General features: G+C 41.2%; 2 protein-coding genes across 2 annotated transcripts in view; one reads left to right on the top strand and one right to left on the bottom strand.

Annotated features, from left to right (window-relative positions):
• The window catches only part of CKAP5 (cytoskeleton associated protein 5), a 45,696-nt gene extending 41,025 nt beyond the window's left edge, over window positions 1-4,671 (top strand). The window contains exons 43-44 of the mRNA XM_065754916.1: window positions 1,645-1,799; window positions 2,218-4,671. Of these exons, the coding sequence (XP_065610988.1) occupies window positions 1,645-1,799; window positions 2,218-2,469 (407 nt within the window). The 3' untranslated portion in view covers window positions 2,470-4,671. The remainder of the gene's footprint in view (window positions 1-1,644; window positions 1,800-2,217) is intronic.
• A 1,344-nt stretch (window positions 4,672-6,015) lies between these two features.
• On the bottom strand, window positions 6,016-14,777 carry F2 (coagulation factor II, thrombin). Its single transcript, XM_065754880.1, has 14 exons — window positions 14,691-14,777; window positions 13,618-13,781; window positions 12,196-12,220; window positions 11,964-12,014; window positions 11,386-11,491; window positions 11,175-11,305; window positions 10,549-10,845; window positions 10,065-10,175; window positions 9,678-9,804; window positions 9,057-9,224; window positions 8,562-8,735; window positions 8,218-8,396; window positions 6,709-6,779; window positions 6,016-6,306 (listed from the first exon to the last, which is right to left on the bottom strand). Exons 1-14 carry the CDS (start codon window positions 14,767-14,769, stop codon window positions 6,166-6,168), a joined length of 1,824 nt encoding a protein of 607 aa, XP_065610952.1. The 5' UTR covers window positions 14,770-14,777; the 3' UTR covers window positions 6,016-6,165.
• Window positions 14,778-15,102: the final 325 nt, after the last annotated feature.

Here is a 15,102-nt window from a genome sequence, read left to right as displayed (position 1 = left end):
TATATGACAGCAGTAAGAATGGTTTATGGGAAGCACTTGCATATGTCAAGTTTTCAAAAACATCTCCAGATGTATATACATAAGAATATGTGAATTGCTTTGGAATCTTAGAGCTTGTACTGCTTTATTAGGCATGGTTTGCGGAATATAAGTTTTGTTGACAAAGAAGTTGTTATAACTATCGTCACATTAAGTGAGAAAAGTATCTGAAAGGTGCTTGTTATGCATGTGATTTTAAGTTCTGTCTCATAGTTTGAGGTGAGCATTCTGTGCTTCATGTTTCTGAAAGTGGGAGTTTTTCCTTGAAAGCATACAAGCTGTTTTATGAACAGCAGCAGCTGTCATATTTGCCTTTTAAAACAGTATAGTAGGTTTTTTGCTAGAGTATTGTTTACTGTGAAATCTAAGTTTTTTGGTGGTAATTTGAACAGTTTCTACAGCAGTTTTTTATGATGACTCTGTTCCAGCAGATCATCTTTTATGTTGGATAAATGATCTTAAAGCATGCTTAAGTTTGTTAGTGAGTCTTTTCATTGCAGATAAACAAATGTCTGATGTGATGCTAGGGAGGAAACGTGACAGGTGATGAACTAGCAGTACAAACTGATGTCATCTGGCAAAGCTGCCTTTAACCTCTATTTTCTTCATGTACCTAACTGTTCTGTGTGATTTTTTTTTAGCCTTTTCCTCTGCTACTGTTAGTAGTTCTTCTATCCCTATATTGTGAATTACTTTCAGAAAGCTTATTTCAGAACCTCTTAAATCTACCTGACTAGGTATAAGGCAGAACTTCCTGTTTTTCTAGAACTCTGTACAGATGAGAAGTGTTAATTGAGCAGTTAATGCTTTAAAAGCTGGACTTGTGCTCCAGTTTTCTTCCCCCAGCTATAATAGTTGGAGGTAACAGAGATATTGTTCTGTCTTGCAAGGTGTCCTTTAGACCAACTATAAACACTTAACTGTAATTCTCCTTAAATCTTCTTTTAAACACCCTTGCAGTAAGCTAATGAAAACAAATCCCTGTTCACAGTAAGTCATACAGCTAGCCATTCGTTTCAGAATGAAAGGAGTCTCTTTCATAATGTATAATCCTTCCCTAGTCTTCTAGAGGAGGAGCTTTGAACACCATGTAACAAGCCTTTTGGACATCACTATTTCAGACTGAACTGGAACTTGCAATAGTTTCAGATTAACTGAACAAAAAGTAAAGAGGATTTAGAGTCAGCGGTGAGGTCTGATGGAGTACTACAGAATGTAGTGGAAGATGGAAAGCTCTTAATGTTTCCCATTCTGCCAGTGTAATTATGTTCCCTCTATTGTTTACATTAGTTCTACATCAGCATCTTTCTCCCCATCCTGCATGCGTATGCACATACCCTTCCTTTGCCAACTGTCAGCATCAATGCTACTTCTGGAGCTGCTTTACTACTGCTTTAAGTCCTTCGTTTGTTTTTCAATTTTCACTCTCTCAAAGAAATTATCTGACAGACGTGAAAGTGCCCAATATTCCTATCCTAGCTAATGCACATAATTTGATTAATTCTTCATCTTTTGCATCTCTTTTGAAGCAACTGATCGAGAGGCTTGTTTTTGAGTTTTTAATTATTTTTTTCTCTCATTTTTATTACACCCTCTCCTTTCCAGGAATTTCTCCTCAGATGGAAGGAACATGTGTTCCTGTTTCTACCCACACTGTATCTTCATCTATAGGAAACACAAATGGGGAGGAAGTGGGGCCTTCAGTTTACTTGGAAAGATTAAAAATCCTCAGACAACGTTGTGGCCTTGACAATGCAAAGGTATTGTATTTGACAACACTGGGAAATTCCATGGGATTGTACCTCATTTAGACTTTCTTTAGAAGAATTCAAATGATTGTCTCTGCTGTGACAAAGACAAATTCACATCAGAATCTAGATTTGCTCTGAGGGTGAAAGTGTCAGGGACATAGTGTGGCTTCTTGATGCAATAGTGTTCATACTGGCATCAAGTTAATTATCAGCTACTTAAATTATAAGAACTGAGTTCTGTAGCTAGCTTTGCATGATTCTCACTTTGACACCTGACTTTAATAGCACTGGTGACCTAGAGCATTGTTGTTCCTTTCCTCTGTTTTCAGTGCTTTTTGTAAGAATGAAAAGCCATTAACTGTGTTCTGTACTTCTTAAATGGCTTTTGCCATTATCTGTCTTAATGCTTCACTTTCCTCCACCATAGCAGGAAGACAGGCCACCTCTGACATCTCTGCTCTCTAAACCAGCAGTCCCTACAGTTGCATCCTCTACTGATATGCTTCACAGTAAGCTCTCCCAGCTCCGTGAGTCACGAGAACAGTACCAACATCTGGACCTGGACTCCAATCAGACTCATTCTGGCATTGGAACTACCACAGCTTCACCTTCTTCTGCAGCAGCTAATATTGATGACTTGAAAAAAAGATTGGAGAGAATAAAAAGCAGTCGCAAATAAAGATGCGAGAGAGGCAGCATCACAGTTGCTTGTTGGGCTGTCTTCAGCTTTAGTTTACTAAACTAGAAGTCTTCATAGTTAAATGGCCTCATTTAGGCCTAATGTATACAAACTGGTTTATGTATAATACAGTGGATTTTGGAGGGACTGGGTCATTGTGGCACAAGTATTTGTACATACTCTGCTTCTCAGTGAGCATCTCTTGACAATAGAAGGCTGTCTGTGTATTAGTTTTAGTGTACAGACCTGTAAACAAGCATCCTCTTGCTCAGACTAGTTTCTCATAACTTGTTTTTTTATTTGTAATATTGTCTAAGATAATTTTTCCTAGTTCTTAACTCTTAGAAAATCTTCAGTGGTTCCACTTTTAATTTTGTGAATTCTTCTCCATGTAATCCTTGAATTGTTGATTCTATATGGACACATGGCATGAAGTAACTAATTTAAGTGTCTTTTGTAAATAAAGTTTGCATTAACTATACCAGTCTTTATAGGAACAGCAGTGACTGCTGGTGAGAGAAGTTGCTGTCTATTCCTGAATGTTAGCGACTGGGCATCTAGAAATTGAACTAAGATACTCTTGAAATGAACCTAAAGCTTGGATATTTTATAGGGAAGGAAGATGAGTGAGTATACTATCTCTGGGTTGCTATCCTGAGACTTTGCACTCTTCTGTGAGCAGTAGTGTATTTTTATTTCCATGTAGTTGCTGTTTTTTGTTTGGATTATGATTTCTGTAAGCTGCAAGTTGAGAATATTTAGTTTGCTGACATGCTTATTTTAAATTACTAATCCTTGTAATGCCTCTACCTGGATGAAGCGTAGTCCCTTCTGTGTATAAGTGCTTTCTCTTTGAGGGAGCCTGCTGCTGTTGATGAGAAATAGATTAGCAGTGATGTACAGTCAGTGGCCTCATTTATCCTGAACTCATTTGATTAAGTGGTCTTCCTAATGGAGTTTTCAAATGCAAGTAGACCACAGCACCATATTCACTTGCACTTAAACATCCGATGTTAGCAAACCCTCCTGTTCTGTATAACTAGAAAACACCTGCTAGTGCTAGTCTTCAAAAGCTGTAGTCAACTGTTTTGAGTGAGGAGTGTATTCGGACTAGCTTTCAGAAGCAGCAAGTATGAAAGCTTAAAGACCTACACTGTGTAGCCTTTCTAGCACTTTCATCTCTCAGGAGGTGGTGTTCTCACTTTGTTCCTTCACTGCCATGTGTGAGCTGGTTGTGAAGCAGAAATTGCACATATGTTCCATAGCTAGAAGAGAGCCATTGAAGGGTTGGACATGCAGGCTTAAAGCAGCATTTTGTTACTCTGGGTTCTGAACTTGGCTCCATGTAACTGCTGCTTTTGTTGTTTTTGCTCTGGGGACCAAGAGTCCCAGCATTTGGGCTACAGCTGAATTAATCTTGCCTGACTACTCAGTTTTAAATTAATACATGTAAAAACAGAACTATGCCAGAGCTGCTGCAAGTGGCTGCAATTTTTTTTTTACAGGACTCCTTGATTGGGGTTACAGTGGATTTGTAATACTGCTTGGTGCTTGTGGTGAGTTTATGCACTGTGATAGCAGGTGACTTGTGAGCAGTCCTCATCCTGTGTTAATTAACATGATGCCCTTCATTGCTTCACACTGCTTTGATTCAGTAGTTGCGGTCTCCTGTGCTAACCTGAAGTAGTCATGTCCTTTTATTAAACAGACCTAAATTGCAAGAGGAAGCTTGGGCCATTGCTGGTAAGTGCAGAAGTCTTGTGCACTTGGGGCTGTTGGTGAATAGTTGCTTGGATGTCATTGGAGTTAACTGCCACTACCTCTCAGTTACCAGCTGCTTTTTGAAACAGTTATTAACTTTTAAATGAATTCATATTTTTTATTTACCATGCCTGATAGACGTTCTGAAGAGCTGTTTGTTAATTAGTTCAGGATGTTAAAGTGGCAATGCCTGCGAACTTGCATACTACTATTTTAAACAACTATTTTAGGTTTGAAACTGAATTGGAAGTGAAGTACAGGAATAATGAGTAGAAGAAGATATAGTTGTTTACTATGGATGAGTTTTTGCCCTGTGTCTTTGTAGTGTTTGGTTGGACTCAATATCCTGGGAGTTCTGAACTAAAACTTGTGCACATAAATTAATAAAGCCTAATCTTAAGCCCAGAAAATATTTAAATAATATTAAACTGAATTTTAAAAGTGATTCCTCTGTATTGTTTGTAAATAAGTCTGGATTAACAGTGACTTACTCCAGAAATGGTATGGTCCTGGTTCTCCATAGGTCCTCCAGGTTTCTCACAAGTTATAGTTAGTTGTGGAAGGATGAGGCGATAAAACTCAAGCATTAGGAGGGCTAACCATTTTCATGTGGAGATTTATATATATATATATATATATATATATATATATATATATATAAGCATATCATGTGGATGTCAGTGACTTGAAACAGTTGTGGAACTTGAGCATTTGAAGTTGGTTTCCTCAGATACCTTTAAGAGGTTGTTTTTATACTTTTCTTGAGCGATCAAAATGGATTGTCTTCAAGTTGTTTTCCAAATAAGCCAGTTTCAATGAGGTATCAAAACACAGTGATTGATGTACTAAATTTATTTCCACATTAACTTCAGATAGTTCTTTCTACCATCTTTATTCCAATTCTCTGTTTGAAGCAGAAGCAGCTGTCTGTTGCCTGCTTCTGTAACTTGATGGCATTGTGAGGGATGAGGAATTTGAGAAAATGATGTTTTGGAGAGCGAAGGTGGCTTCTGAATCCCTTACTACTTTGAGAGAATTGGAATGAACAGTCTGACTAGTCTATAATACATGTTTACTATTGTACTTCTGTGTCTTTGCTGAAGAGTTCATGAGGGAACTGGGAATTCTTCTAAGGGTGAATCCTAAACTGTGTTTAGAAGAACAAAGTACATACAGTGCCAGATGCTGCCTTTGGAAGGCCTTTGAAAATTGTGTGTACAAATTGCTTCCTTCTTAATCTAGTTATGCCAATGGAAAATACACTTTCAGGTTCCAGTAGCACTTGCCATATAAAAAAAAATTACTGCCATGTAGGAGTGCATGTGTTACTTCATCAATTCAAACTCCTGTTTCTGTTCATGATTGGTTGCATATAGATGACATCTGTAACTTAAGATACTAACTTAATAAGGAGCAGTGCTGGTATTTCATTGCTTCTGTCATGGCTGAGAACAATGTCTTATCAAGAAAGCTGTAGTTGCTTTACTTTTGACATGGCATTTTGAATAATGCTGCAGTTCTTGTAAGGTGGGTAGGTATCTCCAGTTTGTCATTTCAGATTTCTAGACCAGAAAATGAGTTGAATTGAAGAGGGGAAATGGACGGTGTCCAAGGGAAGTCTTGCTTACTGTGACTTACAAAGTCTAAAATGTGTTACAGCTGACAAGAGTGGAGAACATTTGCAGCATCTAACCAGCAGTGCTGCTAGTGCTGCTGTGTTGGTGCTCCTAGCTATAGTGATGGCATGGACTCAGGTGCCATTCAGCTTAGAATGAACACAAGGAAGAAGATGGTTGAGAACTTTTATTGTCAAGGAAGAACACTTTCCTTTGTTGAGTTGCAGGGATTTAACTCTTACTTCAAGATTTTTCAGTGTGCATGTTTTTAAGAAGTGGAACACTGTAGCAAATCTGAGAACAAGCAAGAGCATCTCTTCTATCCTTGTCTTTCAATGGTTTTTCGCATCCATTTTTTCAGGCGGAATACATGAGTATAAAATCCATATTTGCCATCTCGGTCACAGCCTTCTCCCCATGAAACTATTCCTACTTGATACCAGCGGTTGTCGTCTGGGTTCTAAAGCAAAGAAAAATTAAATTAGCACAAGAAAAAGAGTTCTTAATATCTAGGCCTTGTTTGTGGCCCAGCTTTTATGTCATGGATACCACTTTGGAATTTATACCGGTGTTTACTATAGATAGCATAGCTTGCTGGAATAGCTTTGTCTTCATTCTTAAACTTCTCAAGTGGGAATTGGCCATCACTTAGGAATTTTGCATCTTCCATATTTACAGGAAGCTCAGTACAGAAATTGAGCTAGATGACTGCAGGATCTATCTCATTTCATCAGCTCAAGTTTCAGATGGATTTGCTTCAGCCACTCAGCAGTTTTTGTCTCTGCTGGGTTCTTTTCAGGTGATTATACAAGTTCAGCATAACACAAACCCAGCTCCGCGTGTTTGAGCTTGTTGGACATACCTTCATTACAAAAGGCCCCCCACTGTCCCCTTCACAAGCATCTCCTCTTTTTGAGTCTTCAGGACTGTAACCTACAGGCAAGCAGAAAGTTAAGCATTTGACTATAGGAGAGTGGTGGTCAACATTTCCTTGAAGTATTGCTTCATAGTGTCTCAGAGACACTGCTCACTGGTTTCTTACTGCTTCTATGAATGGACTTAAAACATACAAAATTTAAAAAAAGTCATTTTTTGACAGCTATCTCTGCTGTCTTTGCAACGTTACTGATTTTGCTGTACTCTGCCACCGTTTGTGCTCTTATTACTGTTTTTCATCAGAATTGCTATTACTCAGCTGCTGTTTGCAGCTATAGCCTGAGCTGCTGTGCCAGACTTTGTGTGCACGTTTTGTGTACCATGTTCTTTCATTGTATTGACTAGAGAAAAATGACCTTCCTTGTTCTTATTTGTGTGTCATCTTCAGGCTCTGCTCTTGTCCAGCTGCCTGCTTATTCTGTGAACATGCTATAAAGAGGGAGGTTTCACTGTAGTGTCTGAACGCAAGCATTTTTCTTGTCACTTGAGATTCCTTTTTGCTGTGTCTCAGCTATTTTTTCAAGGTTTTCTTTTTTTAGAAAAAGAAACAATAGGAACACTATTGTTGGTGTACTCTACCATGAAATTGACTTCTATCCTGTCTCAAGCATTTTAATATATAGATGCAAACAGCACAAACTCAGCCAATAGTTGATGTGTCTGCAGGAATTAGGAATACAGCGGTAGCAGAAAGTAATGCTAGCACATAAATCCCTAGCGTGTTTATATCTTGAACACTGTTTCTCTTCTCTCTCAAGAAGAGTGCTAGAGGAGATTTAAGAACGTGCAATAAAGACTACTGCCTTCTGTAGTAGGAAAAAATGAAGTAAGTGCTTCTCAACTTGGAAGAGAAATGACAGAGCTGTAAGAGATCCATAAAATAGCCTATGACATCAAGAAGTATTTTTAAGTTATGAGTATAAATTTCTTCAGTTTTATTGGTCAGGAAATTTAACAGAACATGAGGAATTACTTTATTTACACGTGCTGTAATTAATCTGAAGGAGGCTGTTGTCATAGAAGTTACAGCATAGGATTAAGTAGAAGCTCAAAAAGTTGAGGCAAGTTACTAAAAAATGGATTGTTTGTCTACTAAGTGTTATAATAATTGGTTTGCAGCCTTCCGTGTGGAAAGCTGCTGAACTGCTTCTTGTGCTGGTGAAAATATAGTTTTGTGAGCAGAGTTCTCACACAGCTGCTGCTGATAATTAGCAGAATAGTTCCATTAGGCTACTTGGCCTGACAGCCTGGTTTTAAAGCCTTATTCCTAAATTCTGCCTTTATGTTGTCTGAAAGCTGAATTACTGTTATGGGAAAGTTTTCCTTTAGGAGAGTATTTGCAAGTTTATTGGAAGGTAACTTGGTAGCATGAGTTGCATCAGGAGCCTGGACCCCATGTCTTCAGTGGCAAGCTTATGTATCTGGGTGTACTTACCAGCACAGAACATGTTGTCAGTGACTTTAACCCTGGTGGATGCTTTGCAGGTGTTCTGGTCTACAATAGGTAGATTGAGCTGTTGCAGAACTGTTGGGAGGTTTTCTGGGCTAGTGGCCCATGTTTCTTTCAAATTTCCCCAACCAGTAACTCGCCCTTTAAAACCTGCCAGCATCAGCCTGTGGAAAGAAACAAGACCAGAATGTAAGGTGTTGTGACAGCTTTCTCTTGCCAGGCTTCTTCACTGTAAGCAGCCTAAACAGGCATCTTTCTTATCGTCTTCCATGAAGGCCAAAGGATGCTGCTGTAGTCTGTAGGACTGGGGGGACGGATAGCTACCTCACCTCTGCACAAGCTCCTTGGTAGGCAAGCAGACAGGGTGGATGTAGTCGCTGAAGATGACAGGTCGCTTCAGGTGCAGGAGTGCAATGTCTCGGTCCATGTTCTCTTTCCAGTTGTACTTGGGATGGATGATGATTTTGTCCAACAGAACGATTTTCTCTTTATTCCTTTCATATCTGAAATAGTTGTAAAGAACTCACTGTACAGTAGCAAGTGAGAGTCTCTGGGGCTGCTGATTTTCTCGGGTGCTTTGTCCCCTGTTGACAGTGGAGTGCACCTTTACAGTTTCTACGGTTCTGCTCTCCCTCTCACTTCAACCTTTGGTATCAGCAATCACAGGAAATACAGCTCCATCAAATCTCACTATTAGGAGGCCTTTGCCATTAGTTTACATATTTCTGTGTACTTCCCTGGTTGCTGTTTGTTATCCCAACCTCACTGTATGTCACTACTTCAAGGACAAAGCTAGTTTGCTGTCAGTTAGTCTAGGCTCTTACTTTGCCCTGAAATGCTTGCCAATCCGCACCAAGATGTCATTTGTAGTTAAGTTCTTCTCCCAGGGTGGGTAAAGAAGGCAGTGAGCAGCAGTCAAGACCCAGCTGTTACTGATGAGACTAGCACCACACAACAGCTCTTGAGGACTCTTTTTGTAGAGCATTACCTGCCTGAGACACAAGGAGAAAGGGATGCTTACGATTGATGTCTTAAACAGCTAAGTGCATCTTGGTGTTAGGCAAGGAGAGTGGAATTTGCAGTAAGCATGGAAGTGCATTGTGCTCTATTGATTAAAAAGACAGATGGCTCTATTGAAAAGATATCCATCCTAGAGGTATGTAATTTATGTATTAGGCAATTTCCTTCACTTGCAAAAATGTCTTATCCTATCTCAGCAAAGCTGGAGCAGTGAGCTGCACTAGTGATCTTGCTTTCCCTGATGATTGTATATTTAGCTCAAGAGGAGAGACGTTTGTTTCCAGCTATTCCACTACTGCCTTGTCAACCACTTGGGGAATCTGTTATTAGAAATGATACCGACTACATGCCAACTGGCAGAGAGCCCTTTTATTTCCCTCTGCGTGAAGGGGACAGGAAGGGAAGAGAAGGGAGATAATGCTTACCAGGGGGCACTTCCAACCTCTGCATCATTCCCATGAACAACTCTGCCTCCTATGTAGGAGTCCAGCAGCTCTTTCTCACTTTGGTCTGTTATCTGTTTCTTTTCAAATAGAGGGCGAGTGCCACAGTCTGAAAAAATAGGCAGTCTGTTTTCATTACTCTGCCTGCTTCACAGCAGCAGTTTAATCTGCAGTCAGCATGCTAAGTTGGAAGAGCCTAGGAAGAGAGTGCTTATTAGCTGCATAATTGTAACTACAGTTTGACTTCTGTACCTTCAGGGAATGTTTCCCACCTCTGCTTTTGGCAGCAGTTGGTAAGCTGGTATTTCAGAGGCACAGTGAGTGCCCTGGCAGAAGAAACTGCAAATTCTCTACAGACTTCTTGCTCACCTGCTTCACCTTCACCAAAAGTTTTTTCATCAAAGAAGGTTTTGAACTCTTGAAAGACAGTACGTCCTGATATTTCCTCCAACTGTTCGTTCTCATCCTCTAGCGAGCTGTCTGAGAGAGACAAAGAGATGAATATGGTAAATAGCCTACTGCTGCTGTTTCTGTGTTTAGGTCAGTGTAGAAGTTCATTTCTACGTGTGGTAGGAGCGATGAAGGGATGATGTTTTAAAACCACTGCTACTTTTCATGTTCATTGTCTGTCAGTGTACGGCTTTAGAAAGAAGAGTAGTCCTGAGAGAGGCAGTGGCTCTGTATACGGATATGGTAGGTTAGTGCATGTGTTATTTGGACAATTAGGACTTTCACGTGCATGACTCATGCTTCTTCCACCTCCCATGTAGGTCCTTTAGTTTAGTCATGTTTTGGTTTATTTTTTTCCATTCCCTGACAAGTGTGCTGGCTCAAACCAATCAAGGCTTCTTACCGCAGTAATGCAGGTCACAGTACTCAAAGTGTGGTGGCTCATCTATTACACACCAGACACCTTCATCATCTGCATCAGGGTTCCTACAGTAATTCTCCAGCAGCTTCACCTCTGGGTTAATGGTTTTGTCTTGAAGCAATGCTTTGGCCTTCTCTGAGGCCCATGGCAGGCACCTAGCCCCAGACACAGTGACTGAAAGCGTCCCTGTATAAAGCATGCCTTTCTCTGATTCACAGGGCTGCTCTGTGGTTGATGGTGTGACACGTGGAGTGAACTCAACTGTTGTTCTTTCTTGACCTGGAAAGGCAGAAAGTTGTGATTTAATCCGTAGCTTTGCCCTAGAAGATACTGTTATTAGCAAATAGTACTCAAGCTCAGAGTTCCACGGGGCATCCATTTATATTTGAGAGCTTCTGCTATACAACCACATGAGTGGTGACCGTCAACAAAGATGCAGTGTCAGATGTCATTTCCAGTATGTGAATGTATGGACAACTCAATGACGTTTGCTTTCCATCCCCTTTTCTCTTTAATGCTCTGTTGTATAAAAGCCCTCCTTGCTAAGTCTGTCCTCTCAGTGTCAATCTTAGTACTAAGTGCCTTGCTGGTGAGAAGCTGAGACATACCACACACGGGAATGGGGCACTCTTCCCGTTCCACTGTTGGGTCTCGTGTGTAGCACCATGGACCTCCTGAGTTGTCATCTGGGTTCCTGCAGTAGTTCTCAGTGAGGTAGGGATAAATGGAGGCATTAAATCTGTGAGAAAAGGGTGGTGGTTAGGCTGTGAAGGAAAGACCCTAGAGAACCCTTTAGGGGGAAGCAAGAGATGAACTTACTTAGGTATATGTGGATATTTGCTTGTCCACACTTGACATTCAGTCCCTGATTTGGTGTAGTTTATTGTTCCCCGATAGTTCTGGCCCAGATTAACAGCACAGTTACCTGTCAAAATCCCAAAACAGGTGAGCTTGAGTTGATGGAAATGGATGTTACATTTTTTCAAGGTCGAAAGTGCCACAGATCCCTTTAGCTTTTCCTACACCTGTGAGCTTGAACAAACATAGGCGTTCTTTTAATAAGCTGAGAAGAGCATATCACTTAAACTAGCTCTGCCTCATCAGAGGAAGATCTCCCTGAAGCTCCGTGCTTTGCTTTGTCTGTAAGGTACAGCCAGAGCAATTGTGACACTCCAGTCTGACCTGGCGCTATACTCAAGGCCATGTTACTTAGCTTGTAAAATGGCTAATGGAAGAATAAAGTGGAAGGAAGGAATTTAGAAAGAAAAATAGCATAAGGGGATTTTTAATTAGATGGTCTTGCCAACTTTAGATTTTTTTTCCTTCCAAAATCTGCAGGAAGCAAATTCCTGGCACTCAGCATATCTGGGAGCTTAAGGTCTACGTGCATTTCTTACCTTCTAGACAAGCATCCAGAGTTGTCCTAGGCATTTTCTTGCCCTGACATACTTGCGAAATAAGAAGAAAGAAACACGTTATATGAAAGAATCTGAATAAGCATCATGGTTTGAAGCAGTTTATCACTTAGGGACAAAACACAAGTGCTTTTCCCTGGAGAGCAAGCTCTCTTAAAGAGGGTAGGGAGCTGTTTCTCCAGGATGAGTTACTGAGGAACTTGAAGCAACCTACCTTGGTATTTTGCCCAAAATGCATCCTGTAAAAACAAAAAAGGCCACAATAAACATGGAGATGTAGAGATGCAGTACATCAGACCTTGGCTGCTGCAATTCAAACAAATAGAATGTCTCAATGCAGCAAATGGAGCAAACTAAGCTAGCTCTGTTCCTATTAAATACTAGGGGATTCAACAGAACAGAACGTGTTATAAAACCGCATTCCTATTCATCGCTCAGGATTCAAGTCTTTTTAATCTCTGCTCTGATAGGTAAGTATTTCGCTTCACTTTGCTTTATGCTCTGTGCTAGCTAAACACAATACATTAAAAATGCAATGCCATAATACAGCAAAGTTCCTGTGATAAATTAACCTAATGTTAGCAGGCTTCTGCACCGTCCTCTGAAGGTCATTTTGATTGTTTATCTGTCCTAAGCTTCCACCTTGTCTTTGTCTTCTCTATATTTACCTAGAACAAGCAGGATGCAGTGGTGGTTTTTATTACTTGTAACGAATGTGGAGTTTCTAACAGAGAAAATTGGTTACTGTGCAGAAACAGTTGCTCTCCTTGTTCAGCTATTAATCAGGCAATTGATCATCTCCAGGAGAGACTTTAGCCACTTGCTGTGGATTTGCAATGAATGGGAATAACAAAGATGACTACAATTTCTTCTGAAAAACACCATAGGTGCTTACAGCAGTTCTTCCTCATCAACCTGCAGAGGAAGAACTGCAGCTCAGAAGTCCAAAGAATTAAATCTGGAACTTCTGAAGGTCATATGCACGTATTGCTTCATTCTTTACACCTGCATCTCAACTATGCAGCCTGAGAGTGATTGCTTTGGAAATATTTTGTAGAACTTGTATCATTGTCTTTAACTTTTGACTGGTAATGTTTATTATTTTACACTCAGGTATGAAATTATTACTGATACTGGCCTTGGGGGGCTAGGGGTATTTTACAGCAGTATGGAGAAAAAAATTTAGCTGGGTGAGTGAGTCTGGAAGCCAGAAAATGGGTAAACTGTGCCAGAGTTTCAGTTCAAAGGGGCTTGGAGCATCTGCATTCAAAATTTGTTTGCTGAGTCAGCTATTCTTTGAGTGTCTGGGACTGTGGCTGTTTAAATGCATGTGGCACCATACCGAACTAGATGAAGTTGAAATTCTTGCCTACTGGTTGAAGGAAGGATCTCATTTTATTTTGTACTTGAAATAGAAAGAGAGGAAAAATAATTTGAGATTTGTAGTGCATTTCCAGGAGCAGCTTGAGGAGGAAATTTCTCTAAGGTTATCTATTCTCTCCCTGGACGACAGGCACTGCAGCTTTGCCTTTGTATGGCAAAATTGTGTGTTAAGACCCCAGCCCCTGGTTGTGTGCGACCCACAGGTCTCCCTGCAGGAGCTGGCTGCAGGACACCAATGTGGCCTGTGACGTACCGTGTCAACAGTGGATTCAAGGGCTTCAAAGGCCTCCTCGTAATTGCATATCTCCTCCAGGCACTCTCGCTCCAGGTTTCCTTTCATCATCTCTTCCAGAAATCCTTTGTTGGCACGTCGTGGGCGCTTGAGCAGTGACAGTGCCTGCCCCTTTTCCAGGAAAACTACCGAGTCAGAACACTGCCAGTCAAACGGATGCTCATGGTGGAAGGCTCCCTGTGTCTCCTCTTGAAGTTTTCACTCAGCCGGTGTAATGCTCCCACAGCCCAGCCTCCCCAGTTCACCATACAGAGAAGGGAAGCCTTGTCAAGGACCTGTGAGGTCCACAGCTGATGATCAGAGCACTCTCGCTATAATTCATCTGTCAGGATTGGCTTCATTCAGGTCACAGAAGTGACAAGAATCTTCTGCTATCCTTGGCAAAGCTGCTTTGCTAGTTTGCTTGGAGCTTGCTACTGCCGTCTGCCAACCACTGAATTTGTCTTGCCAATTTCAGACTACTGCAATAGGCATAGGTAAACTCCATCTTCACAGGCCCTGATCTGAGACCTGTATACAGGTCTTGCCCTGCACAACAGTGGGTCGGAAAGGACCTGAACTTGTATTAAGAATAAGTAGATGAAGTAGAGGCTCTAGTAAAAGAAAAGGAGCAGTAAGCAGGAAGGCTGCATACTATATGTGACCTGAAGTTTAGATAAGGGATAGCTGAAGAGGCAAGGCAGAGTTCCATCCTCTGGGTCAGCTAAGGAACTAACAAAAACCCACAGCTGTGCTACACAGAGTCTTGTTCTTAGCCACATTCTCCTCTGCCGTCAGTCAGGTGACCTGTGAAATCCTCTGAGCTGTTGTCACCAGCTTTCCCTGCCAGCTTCTGGGTGCCACTGCATCCTTCTGGGCAGGGAAGCAATGTGCTCACTTTGTTCTCTATGCGCTTTTGCTCTGAGCTACAGGCTTTTAGAATCTCCTTCGGCATTACCTGGAGAACCTTCCACAGGCTTTACTACTGGAAGGAATTGAGCCCATCTTCTGTTCTTAATCACCCACTGATACTGCCCGTCTCCCTGTGTTCTTACCTCCATCGTGGCTCAAGGTGAGGTGCAGGAGGCTGAAAAGGAGCAGGCCCTGCAGCATGGTGGCTTTGCTGTGTGCCATGCTGTACAGCCCTGGCTGCAGAGGAAATGCAAAGGGAGCAGAATAAGTGGAGTCACAGCCCCGCTGGGTTAATATTAAACCAGAATGAAGAAACGGGACTCCAGAGGTCATGGTGTGTCAGGGACAGCGGGACTGAGGCTCCTCTTATCCCTTCTCTCTTCATATCTTTCCCTCCCTTTGAGGCATCTTCATTTTCATTTTTAATTAGTGGAGATCATACAGTGTGCCTTTGGACACCCTGCCACACTCCAGGCTAAAATTAGTGTCTCAGTCTACAACATGGCATGAGGATTAAGAGGATACGTTTGTCCCAGGGCACAGGGAAAGCATGGG

The sequence above is a fragment of the Cyrtonyx montezumae genome, unplaced genomic scaffold (assembly GCF_038088225.1).
Source record: "Cyrtonyx montezumae isolate F1298 unplaced genomic scaffold, pur_monq_1.0 scaffold_10, whole genome shotgun sequence".
Classification (NCBI taxonomy): Eukaryota; Metazoa; Chordata; class Aves; order Galliformes; family Odontophoridae; genus Cyrtonyx; species Cyrtonyx montezumae.
This window is presented reverse-complemented; position numbering and strand designations above follow the sequence as displayed.